This window comes from Aulostomus chinensis, chromosome 14, assembly GCF_037954235.1.
Source record: "Aulostomus chinensis isolate RoL2024-O1b breed Wild chromosome 14, RoL_Achi_v1.0, whole genome shotgun sequence".
NCBI classification, from domain to species: domain Eukaryota; kingdom Metazoa; phylum Chordata; class Actinopteri; order Syngnathiformes; family Aulostomidae; genus Aulostomus; species Aulostomus chinensis.
This window is the reverse complement of record NC_141333.1, coordinates 9991428-10004073: the sequence shown is the minus strand read 5'-3', so window position 1 is coordinate 10004073 and position 12646 is coordinate 9991428. Positions and strand designations below refer to the sequence as shown.

The 12646-nt window shown below is 39.4% G+C and overlaps 1 protein-coding gene across 1 annotated transcript in view; it reads right to left on the bottom strand.

Moving 5' to 3' along the window:
• The window catches only part of LOC147249692 (adhesion G protein-coupled receptor D2), an 89778-nt gene that overhangs the window by 74045 nt on the left and 3087 nt on the right, over nucleotides 1-12646 (bottom strand). Inside the window, exons 5-19 of the mRNA XM_086224926.1 lie at nucleotides 11944-12585; nucleotides 9476-9673; nucleotides 9188-9261; nucleotides 8411-8701; nucleotides 8008-8119; nucleotides 7403-7549; nucleotides 6939-7041; nucleotides 6367-6478; nucleotides 5989-6044; nucleotides 5664-5790; nucleotides 5375-5478; nucleotides 2701-2803; nucleotides 1237-1390; nucleotides 736-869; nucleotides 303-418 (exon numbers count right to left, since the gene is read on the bottom strand). Of these exons, the coding sequence (XP_086081052.1) occupies nucleotides 303-418; nucleotides 736-869; nucleotides 1237-1390; nucleotides 2701-2803; nucleotides 5375-5478; nucleotides 5664-5790; nucleotides 5989-6044; nucleotides 6367-6478; nucleotides 6939-7041; nucleotides 7403-7549; nucleotides 8008-8119; nucleotides 8411-8701; nucleotides 9188-9261; nucleotides 9476-9673; nucleotides 11944-12585 (2473 nt within the window). The remainder of the gene's footprint in view (nucleotides 1-302; nucleotides 419-735; nucleotides 870-1236; nucleotides 1391-2700; nucleotides 2804-5374; nucleotides 5479-5663; nucleotides 5791-5988; nucleotides 6045-6366; nucleotides 6479-6938; nucleotides 7042-7402; nucleotides 7550-8007; nucleotides 8120-8410; nucleotides 8702-9187; nucleotides 9262-9475; nucleotides 9674-11943; nucleotides 12586-12646) is intronic.

Genomic DNA, 12646 nt, shown 5'->3' with positions numbered 1-12646 from the left:
AATAAATTAAAATATATTAAAAACTCTGATCTTTATATCAGTATAATTGCTCTATCTGATTAAAACTAAATGATCCTTAAAAAAAATTGAGTGGTTAATGTATATTTTTTTAATGAACACGAATAATAAAAACTATCCATAGTCCATAGTTTGCATCTTGTTTGATAAATGACGCATTCAGTATAAAATCTTCCATCTTCCAGCTGGTTTTCATCGGAAGCCTTGTGACTGAAGCTCAACCCTGTAGCTCTGCCAACTCCTCTTAAAATAGAGGACAAATGGCGCCTCCCAGTGGTCGGTACCTAATTTGCTCATAAGCTTGTTCCACAGGACTGGTGCCCATGGCCAACATGATAGACCTCCTCTTGGCTGTGGAGATGGTGATGACAACCACCCTGGTTAGTACCATGACATTCACCTGTAAAAGATAATTGAGATTACAGATTACAGAAATGATAAGATACAAAGTGAAAGGGTCAAAAAAGAGTTAAGAAGTACAAGCACATACTTCACGCTTTACTAATGCTGCTTACACATGTGATGCCATACCAAATATATTTCATTGAATTTGGTGGAAATTTGAAATCAAACACACATCATTTGACAGTTTTGTTTTTCAATCCGTAATGCTAATTACCATACTCAAATAGAACAGGACAGATGACTTAATGAGCCTTGTCTTTTTCATTTAAATTCTTTCAACCACAATATAAAATTAGGATTTGATTCACTCACCATGATGATGAAGATGACTGGCCCAGCGAAGCCCCAGATAACACCGTTCTGTACACTGAGCCAACAGTAGCCATCAGCCAAGTATTTGCCTGAGGCTGATGCCAGTGTAATGGTGACGATTAGCACCGGCAGACCTGGAGCAAGGGTGGGGAAAAAAGACAGACAATAGAGGAGGAGAATAAATAAGAGGGATAAAAGTAAGATATAAAATAAAGAGGAGGAAGAAGAAATATGCAGAAAAAAAAAACAAAAAAGTGAAAAGAAAAATGTTAGGAGACGATTGTGATGAAATTTGGTGTAAAGAGAAAAAAAAAAACATAGCTTAAGAAAATACTGTCTGCTGCATTACACAAATAGATTTATGTTGATGTCATACGAATGGCAATCTGACTCTCAGTGGAGTTATTGATTTATCATAACGTGTCAGAATTCATCCTAGCACAATCTTATATTCACCACACGTGTGAAAATAGTGATGTGGCATCTGTCAAGCCATTGTACCCCAGCCGATGAGATAGTAATACTTCATGTGTCGATCCTCGCTTAGGTTGACAGCCACCACCTTGCTCCAGAGCAGCAGACCCTCCACCAGCATCCAGCTGAATGCTGCCATGAAGAAGAGATGGAGCAGCGCCGCCACAAGTGTACATGCAACCTACAAAGACATCAACACAGTGATACAGAAAGATATTACATTTCCCATTTCAAGCCAATTCTCCTGTCACACAGTCATAAAAGAGTACTTTTCTCCTTTCTGAGTTCTGTATCTAACAGAGGAGGTTTACTGTGGACTCATACAATTTGCAAGGGTCTTTCACGTTGCTAAAGACAGGACAGGTTGTGGTGACCAAAACAAAATCTCTCTTTCGAATGTGTCTTCTTTATAATGATGTAGCTTACAGGATGTGTGTCTGTGTCGTTTTGCTACACATGTTTTGTCCTGTTGCAGTTGCCCAATTCTATCAATGTTCAAAGAAAATATGATTTGTTCTCCAGAAATAAAAATTACCTCTACAGGTGTCACAAATTAACTCATTTGAACTATGAAAAAGAATCAAATAGGAAAAGTAGGCAGAATTGATTGGAAGCATTTGGATATGGATGGTTTATGTTCTGAAACAAACCATGTCCAAGGTTGTGCTGTAGATGCTTTGTTTAAGTGCAGTTTGTGTGCCATGGGTTATGAATGAGGCGGCAGAAGTAACCAGCATCACATTTACACCACTTACAATGCCAGTAATAAGAAATTACTGTTTGGTGATAAATGAAAAATTCTAAAAAAAAAAACAGACTTTAAAAAGCTCTGGATTGAATTACTGGTTAAATGCCTATTAATGACCCTTGTACAAAAAAAAAAAAAAACCTCTGCGAAATGACCTTACCAGTGATACATTAGGTTGTATATACGTGACATGTGATGGATCCCCTAGAAGCAGCCACCTGCCCCTGAGGGTAAAGCCTAGCCTGACATGACCTGGGGTCAAAGGATCAGGGGTCAAACCAACTAACGGTCATTGAGTGACCACAGAGAAACTGAGCCATGTGTTCCAGATGATGAATATGACATTAGTGTTTACTTATGATACACACCTGGTGTGGACTTAGGAAATCACCTAAAGGAAATGATTTGTGTCATCGGTTTCATTTAAAGAAAAAAGACAAAATCACGAGTTATTTCATCAATCATCCAACAAACTGGCAGGCAAATGATTGAGAAAAAGTTTTATTTTTTTAGTCCTGGATTTTCTGAGGTTTTATTGTGATTCTCTCACTAATTAAGGTCACGAGGTTCTAAGTTTTGCTTAATAAACACATGCTTTTGAACTTAATAGATCTACGAGATGTAAAAAATGAGATCAACAGACATCGGGTAACTTTTCTCCTTTGTTTGTCGCAAGTCTGACTATGATAAAGCTGAAAATGTGTGCGACGGCAACAGTGGATGTGTTCATCGTTGGATTGTACCTTGTTGTGAATGGCTGAGCCGCTGCACAGTAGAATCACTTGAGCACAAATCAGAGCGATGAACAGGTTCTTATGAATGGACGTTCTGTCAGATTTTGGAATGCTAGGGACAGAGAGAGAAATAACTTCAGGCACACAAAGTGACATGTTCAATACAGATTAACATAAAAAATTGCAAATAAATGACTTTGATTTAAAATCTAGCAGATGATCTTGGTAAATTCATACATGAGTGAATGTGATATCTTATTAAAAGGGCCGAATGGCTTCATACAGTAAATCTTCAAAACATTTTACACTCAGTTTTTCTGTGCTGTATTCAAACCAAAGCCTTTAACTGATTGGTAAAGTTAGTATATTAGCACGCTTGAAGTTAACAACATACACGCGGGCAGATGCATGTCATCTTCAGCAATGGGCCCCCTAAAAACAAGTCTGTGTATAAGAACATTTCAATAATGAGGCTCAAAGTTGTCACGTTTGACAGTCTGAAAGAAGACCTGAAGATGACGTTTCAGTTCCTAAGTTTTTCAAAAGGCATCCAAGTCCAATGTGGCTTTTTTGAGCTGATGGCCTACAAAAGTTCAGAGTTCACAAAAAAACACTTGGTTTCATCATCTAGTGACTATATGTAGCAATCCATTCTAAAGCCAAGATAGTCCATCAGAACACACACACACACACACAAACACCAAAATAATAGTGATTCATCCAACACTTTTTTAGCACAGACTTTTGTTATTGGTTTTTAACTTCAGTGTACTTTAAACTTAAGATAATTTTATACATATTTTTTTCTATTAAATAAAATCATGCAATGACAATTTATTAAACATGTGCCCATTTTTAAGAACAGACCTGATGGTTTTGCGCAGACCACAAGCTGGACACCAGTGGTCTAAAAGTTGAAAATGTGTCAACTTTAATTTGCAACTGATTAAAAAAAAAAAAATCTTTATCCAAATTCACTACGGCATTCATACACACATGCCAAAAAGTCAATGACACTATCTCCGGAAACATTTACATTTCTGGTCTTCAATGTTTCCCTTTCAGGGTCTTTACACAAACCAAACAGCCAAAACTGGTTGAGAGAAGAAGTAAATGAACTGATAACTCCATAATGACCTCCTGAGGGTTTAAGCCTATTTAGACTGATTCCATATCTGCATCATTGCATGTGGCCCCCACCACAATTTCATGGTGCGATCATGCATGCATGCATCTATATTGTGTGTATCTGAGTACACAGCAGCATGTAACATCACAGTGCAGATTGTATGGCAGATTTCAGGGCAGTCATAAATTGTTGGCCAGCTCCTCTCCAGCTGATTAGGATCCCTCAGTGACCCTTATGTTAATTAACAGCTGCAGAATGCCACCATAAACCTTCAGAGTGAACTCACATGCAGACAACAGTAATTACTGGATTAGTGCTAGTCAATACTCATAGCAGCCTCAAAAACACAGCACCAGCAACTACAACAACAAATTAAATCTCTCTTTTCAGTGTATAGGAGAGACTGTGACACATTAAACAACATGAGGACATCTCACAGTGGAAGGTCAACTTTCTGATCAGAAAAAAATATGTACTAGGGACATTTTTTCACCCAGTCTCTGATGCCTAGTTCACATTAAGCCACATTTTCCATTTGCTGATGGATGTTGGAGCTCACCAACAAAAGACCCATATCAGAATCAGTGCTCAAGCTCTAAGACGAAAGCCAAGAGGTTCTCTGCTGCATCACTGAGTCCTTCCAGATATCTAGCAGAAACCCTCTATGACAAACTTCAGAAAAGAGATCTAATGAGAGCACAAAAGACAGCATGAGGAAGGCAGGAAAGGTTGTTTCACAGAGGTATGCGGTAGTCACCCCACCCTGGTCTTGAACACAGACCTACAGGTATCAAACGTGCTCATCAACCGCAACACCAGAGCCAGGCTTGCTAGCATGGCAGCCAGAGTGCATATTTAACAGTCCATCACAGGATGTTTGAATGGGAATGGGAAATGTTTATTGGAGCTAATAATGATCAATTATATAAAATATTTTTCAAAAATGATAGGGTGCATTGATAAGTCAGCTCTTCAATCGCAAAACCCTTCAATTTACAAGTTAATCAAAATAATAATGGTGTGTTCAAGTCACTGGAAGCAAGATTTCATTTCTCTGTCATTCTAGTGTTTCAACAAGTGAATTATCTGAGTCAACTGTGCTTAAGACATATACATGGTGCAGTCTTTCATTGAGATACTTCTAACTTTGACTGACAGTAAGGCTTGAATGGATTCCAGCCCAGTGAAATTACTGCTTCTATTTACTTGCTGTTGGTACTGAGAATGAACAATAGGCAAATTCTTTGCATATTCTTACACACAAATGCAGGACTTAAATTGTAAAAACTCAAATTTACAGTTGTTTATGTGCCTTTATATCACTGAGAAGAAGAATGAGGAACTTCATGTCATTCAAACATTACTAAAGTTACTCAAGTACATTCACCTTTTGTTGTCACATCCACTTCAAACATGGCTTTGGTGGTGTTTTTATTTTTTACTGTCAAACTGCTGTTGGACTGTTTTTGACAGTCAGCAACCTCACTTTCAGTGAAGCAGGATGCCATGTTGGTATCGTAGGTATGTGAAAGAAGAACATGGTCAGCTACTCACTCCAGGACAGTGAACAGCATCAGGGTCACAACCAGCGCACACAAGGACGCACCAGAGCCAATGAACGTCAGCTTGGTCAGGATAAGCTCTTCGTCAGGACTCCACTGACACAGAAGGCCACAGAAAGGTGTGATAGAGAAAGAGAGAGAGAGAGACAGATAGAGCGAGGGGGGGTGGGGAGAGGAAGGGAGAGAGAGACTGCTGTTTGACCGACATTCTCCCTCATGCAACTTCAAAGCTTTTTTTTTTTTTTTTTACACATTGTATCACGGACAATCTTAAGAGTTACCTTTGACTCCATGTAATTCATCAGCACTGCAAAGTTGGTGGTGTGGTTACACAGACAGGAAGTGATCCCAGACCCGGCAAAGGTCACCCTGCAACCATCACTGGACCAGCCATTACCATGATTGTTCCTTCATGCCACAACAGAAAGCGAATGAAAACACACAGTCAAAAACTGACCTATTTACTTCAGAGAACTGAGAGTGAAGCGACTCACAGGTAAACTGAACATATTTAATATTTGTGTTTCGTGTTTAAAAATTTTAAAGTGGTAATGGCGCCTGTGTTTTAAAAAGCTTTAGGTGATGTGCTGTTTTGGTCGAGCTTACATCAAGCTGAAATTCCAGAAGGCACAAACTGGAGCAACTCTCTGTGAATACTCCACCTGGAAGCAGAAATATGTTCTTATTTGTTTCAATTTCTTCCTCTCTTCATGTATCTATGTGCACATATATTTATGTGTGTTTGTGTGTGCAGTTTAAATGGAGGGTATACTGTGAAAAATAACTATACTACACCCCCATTACTGTCTTTAAATGAAGTCTTTAAGCAGCAGACACTCTCAATTTAAACTTCCAATCTTCAATTCAGATCATTTTAGTCAGTACAACTGCATTAATATACACACAATAAACATTCTGTTTCATGCCTTCAAACTGAAGAAACTAATAACTAAGAAAACATTGATTGATTAACATCAACAGTACCACATGTGATGATGACAGGGTGTACTGGACGGCCACTGGGATAGTTTGAGCCTGGGAAGTATCCCGGATGGTAGCTGATATGACAGCAGAGGCCAGATGACCTGGGAGATTTCTGGGAAGGCAGGCAATGGTTAGTAACATAAACCTCAAATCTTAAAGTCACAAACAGACATCTTTCATCAAAATAAACCACAGGAATCGTGGGTCTGACAGCCACTCTATCAAATAAAGGAAGGAACATAGACCCAAGGTTTAAACCAAGGTGGGTTAGATTTACATTTTGCTTGATTAAGATCAAACTAGATGAGATCATTCAGATTTTACACCACATTTTAAGGTAGATTTGAGCAGGTCTGTTTTTTTTTTTTTTTGTTTGTTTTTTTAATTTACAAAATGGCCTTTACTGTACTCCAAACTGTGGTTTCGGATGATTTAGCAACTGATTAAAAACAAAAATCTACCCTTAAAAATAACAATCAGGGAAGACTAAGTTTATCAAGAGTGAGTTAACGCCATTAATTGATGCAGCAGTAAGCAACATTCTAAATACAATTTGTGAATATTGAGCCAACCTTTTCCCTTTCTCTTGGCGACTTAATGGAGGTTCCTGTGTGCCTGATTCAATCTCACTCAGATGGCTGTAGTGGGTATGAATAAACATTACTTCCTCGTATCCTGATTGGAGGGAATGGAACAGAGAAATGATTTAATTTTTACTTTAGCAGTCATTGTACAAAAAAAGCACATCCTGCTGAGCATCAACATTATCAGATAAAATAGTGCCACGCATGCGAGCTGCTGTTTTACAAATTGCTGCAAATTCTTTTGTTCTTTGTAAAAAACTGTCGCTAAGTATCCTTATGAACATGTGATGTCTTTGTTTAGTTACGTCTAAATTATTTCAAGTTTTCCTTTGACTTGACTGACGATGGTTAACCCCAAATTATACAACTGCTTCAACAACGAGAACAACGACTGTGATTTCCTTTAAGACATACTGAATAGGGAATTCTCCTTTTTCCCATGTGTTTCTTACCCAGAGAGTGAATCCTCTGGAGTTCAGCATCTGGGATAAGAAGTTCATCCTGACCATTTCTGTTTTCCGTGTGGGAGCTGAGCGCAGATGGCTTGAATAATTGACAACAGCTCTCTTCAGAGAGCTTCTGCCACTTCATGTACACATCTGTCCAAAAAGAAACCAGAGCACACCCACACAATAAGGATATAATAAAAACACCAACAGTATGAGTAGAAAAGCAGGGACAATTTCTTTTTATCTTTGTCTCCTTGAAGCAGAGCTACCCGAGGTTTAGAGGGGTTGGCCAACAGCTAATCAGACTTATCAAAGCACTGAAAATGATTCACTAAATTCTTAAGATGTAAACACTGCAAAAGCTAAGGCATTGAGAGACTGCAATGTAATCCAGTAATCCTAATAAATATTACAGCTTATGGACGATGGTCTTCATGTAAAAAAAAAAAAGTGTTTGTTCAACCAAAATTTTTTGACAGTTTTGTGAGTAAAATGTTGAACCGTCAACCTGAACCCCCCCTCCCCATCTTTTCCACCTTGACCACCCATCAACTCCGATCACCACAAAAAATCTGCTAAGCACAAACACCCAGAAATTGTTTTGTTACCTATATTCTTGGTAGAAAGAGTGAAGCCTCTTCTCTCAGCAGATAGAATGTCTGCAAGAGTTTCAATGAGACTGTCAATGCTGTTGACAACAGTAAACGGTCCCACACTGACCTGTGCAGGAGACACAGATGCAACAACAGTCACACTGAGATTTGTAGAGAAGAGCGAGATGATGAAATGTTTTTACTTCATTCAAAAAAACTGAGATCTCAATGTTTTCTTCCCTTTGAAGAACATAAAAAAAAATCTGTATTCCGCATCTTAACAGCAACACCAACATCATCATCTAAGTTTTTGGTTGTTAAGAGTTCTCCTGACTCCATTTTTTGGTGGAGGCAAGCAGGGCAAAAAAAAACATTCTTCTTTGGGAGGCATACCTAAATAATATAATTCACCCCTCACCCCATCGTCTGTCTGGCCCATCCACTGCTTGGCCATGTGCGGCTCCAGCATCATGCTTGCCACCTTTACATAACTGGTAGCAATAGACACCATGGCCTCTGCTGCACCCGCTCTGGCAGAGGGGCTCAAGGCTAGTGAAGTCAGGTCCATCTCAATCCTTTGGCAGAGGTAGTGGACATCACTGGACATGAGGAGGTTCGGGCCACCAGCCTCTACTGTATGCAGGACAGCCTGGGTTAGGTGATGCAGGTGGGTTAGGTCTCTGTCCCAGGATGTGTTGAAGCTCAGATCCTTTATCACACGAAGAAGGAAATTTTAGCAATTGTCACCTCCTCCAAGGCAGTAATGTGATCACCAGCACTGGTTTGATTGTCAGCAGGATAAATGAAAATGTTGTAAATAGGTTTTGTTCAGATTTGGTCAAATGATGGAACTTAGGTTGAGGGACAATAAATTAGACTTTAGAATTGATAGAGAACAGGATCCAGATCTCAGGACATTATATTTCATTGGCAGAGGTATGTGCTCTCCAAGTACCCTCTGGTTTCCTAATTTAAATACTACTTTTCATCCGCCCATATTCATCTTGGTAGATATTCAGCATAGGAGAAGTTTTTAATCACCTAAAAAGATAAGTTTTCAAAATTGTTTTTTTGGGATTGATTCTACTTTAATCATCTTCTCCATTACAGTTTACATTAAATGTCAAGGTGAGAATGTGTTGCAATATAATTTACACTGATGATGTGCTGCAGACAGCTGGAGTATAGAACTTACAGGTCTAGTCCAGGTATCTTTGTTCAGTTTGCTGAAGAATGGTGTCACGGGTAAACTGGCAACAACCAAAGTTTCTGCCAACACAGACGGAGCCAAGAAAACTATAATTAAATCGAGTGCATCAAGAACACAAGCTAAAATCTTACAAGTCACATTTTCAAAATATCACTATGATCTCAACGACTGACATTTGCAAATTCTACAAAAGGTAGCATTTAATTCAGAAGAGTTTGATTAGATTACATGAAAATGACTTTTTAATTTTTTAATTGACATTATCACTGGCACCTTTCTTATACTGGCAAACTGCCGCTCTTGTTGAGTCACACTTGTCGTGACTCAAGCTCCCGATAACAGGGTCAAAGATGCCACAATCCTCTTTGGACTGCGCGCTGTGGAAGAATTTAAAGGAAAACGTTCCATTCCTCAAAGGATTTCCTTGCAGGAGGGAGTCCCAAAATGAATTTTCCGTCACAGAGATGTTACCTTGTGAAAGAAAGGGTGAGGGTTAATCTTAATTCAAGTAAACAAAAAGTAAAAACATCAAGGTTCTGTCCAGCACTTCACTTACACTGCTAGTGGCCAGAAATAACACAATCTAAAAACATTAAGAGGAGCACGAACATCAGCCAACAAGTCTTTCTTAGTTCTTAAGTAAAAAGTATTTTCTGAGTATATAAAAATGACCCAAATAAATGTTTTCTCATCTGCTGTCCCCAAGATAAGTGTATGTTGAAGTGTGAAATGTGCTTTCAATTTGGGAATGACAGTGCTCATGGCAGGCTAACAATGGCTTTGTTTCAACAATTCAAATGACTTGGCCAAGGTTTGGGAGAGCTTGTGGTCGTGGCAAATAAAATCAAGTCAAATTTATGCACCACTTGTCTTATGTTATTGTCATTATTACGGTGTCATGCCATAAGTAGGTAAAAGGTTTATCTTTAGTTTAAAGCACAAGAGTGACATTGACTGATGTACAGATATGTGGTCTATGATCTTTAGCGGAAAAGGCAGTTTAAGAAAGCACTGCTACAAGTTAAATCGAAGGCAGCTCCATTGCAGTGGTACAATTACCAGTGAGTGTCTGAAATGGTCTGCTGAATAAAATAGGAATAATCAAAGATCTGACACATAGACATTACGTCACTCATTCATCTGTGGACTTCTGATTGGGCTTCTGCTGCTGTCTAATTCTTCTCCAGATTGAGACGAGAGGGTGGAGCTGACGTCAAACACCCCTACCCTGATTCAGCCTGCCCTGTCGGCAAGGTGTGAATCTCAATGTAGAACCTCCCTAAAGGGTTGTCTCTTTCACTAGGGCTGGAACTATAACTTACAAAATGGCACTCATATCTACAATGAATAATACAGAGCCCTGGATATGTCCATTTTTATATAAAGTAAAGATTGCAGGATCAAGCTGGAAAGAGCTGAAGCAACACAACTCTCTAGAGAGTGTGCAATCCTTTCTACATGTTCATTTCCAGGAGGGGGAGTGAGAGTTTTGGAGTCTCCACACTCACAAGGGACCATGAGGTCAGAACGGGAGAAGTTTGTTTTGAAGGGTGGGATTCAGAGTGATGTAAGTCACAAAGCATTTACAAGAACTGTAGGGAGCCAGACCTTTGCAATTTGGTCAACGTTTCCCTCATTCATCAGAGGAAGAGAGTAAGGGAGACGAGAGGGGCAAAAGAGACAGAGATTTTCCTCTTTCCTTCAAAGTCATTAAACTTTCAGCAGTGCTTGAGGCTGAGTCTGTGTTTACAGTATGCAAGTTTGCCAAAGCAAGGCATGAATACAGAAACAGGTAGGGATCTCATGATCATGATTTTAGGGGTTCCAAATGTAACATTTAATGATGAGTATGTGCCAACATCAAGCTAGGAGCTGTTGTTAAACTATATTTTCCGATCCAACACAGCTGCACAGTGCACAGTAAGTAGGATAGCATGAATCTAAGCAATCTCTTTCTATTAATTCAAAACTTGCTGAGAATATATACTGTAACTATATACTAATATAGGTAGTTCATCATATGACAAATTTTGTGTGTGATATTTGCCTATACAATTGAAAGTGCTGGCTGATTTAAAAGGCCATGGTAGCAGCAGTTCGGTACATTTATGTGCAACATAAATTTGAGAGTTAGGCTGGTGACTTCATAACATCATAAAACTCAAGTGAACTTAGCAGGACCTTTTCTAACACTGGAGCTTTGTAGTTTTTGATGTTAACGTTTTCTTAAATTTGACTGGAACGCTGAACTGTTGCTTGCAGTCATATGTTTTCTCATTAATGTTCTAAAAATAAATGTTCTTCAAAAAATTTAATTTACTTCTCTTACGTATGTTTTGTCAGTTCTCTCACTTTGCATACCTCAGATTTGGGTCCAACTGAACCTGCAATTTTTTTTTTATAGCATTTATTTTACCCCCACTAGGAATGCCAGATGGGTGGAGTTCATTACATGAGGCCAGATCAGATCTTGGCACATGACTGAAAAGTGTGCAGTCCAAAAGACTTTCTAATAGTCTCTATGTGATTGTTTTTCTACATAACAACTCCACCCAGTCCAAGCGCCAAAAGCAGCTGAATTGTAAGCAGCATTTTAAAGTGAAGCTGAACTATGACAACAAGCCTTGTACACACATGACCATCTTATCTGTCCCTGGCTATTCCTGTATGAGGCGATTCAATCAGCTTTAAATTCTGGTAACTCTTTTTAATATCCCCATGCTGTAACTTGATTAATGTACCTTTACATGGGCTCTGTGTCCACAGCTTTGTGAGGGAGGACTCTATTTCCATGCCTGCTTCATTCCAGTTGAACACCAGCCCAGAGGAAATGGGTGAACACTCCTTTTCCATGGTGGAGATTTCGCTGCTGCTCAGTACCCGGTCCCAAATGTGAAGCTCAGTGATGCTCCCACAGAATGACTCATCCTTCTTAAATGAGCCCCCAAAGGTGTCTTGCTCCTGCCCGATAATAAAATGGCCATCTGGGCCAATGCTTTTAGAAGGGTTTAAGTCATCGCCTCTGAAGACCTCACGGCCATCAACAAATAGCACCCAGCGTCCACCATTCTGGCTCCAAGAAACGCAGACGGAGTGCCAAGAGCCATCATGGTTGAAGGCTTCTTGATAAGTACCATGAATACCATGGACCAGCAAAGCCAGCTGCACAGGCTTCTCCTGGATCAGACTTGCACGGAGCTGGAACTCATTAATATATGACTGGATGGAATAAGAGAAGATGGTGGAAATTCCAAAGCAGTTAGGATCGAAGTATAAACGAGTGCAAACAGTCACTGAACCCATGGAGGGAAACTTGTGCAGGAGACGGGCATTCTTCCTGTCTGAGCGCCCGTCGAACTCCAGAATCAAGGTCTCCGATGAACCTTTTTTTTTCACCCCACATAGAAAGAAGACAGAGGCATTGCTATAAAGAGAAAAAAGTCC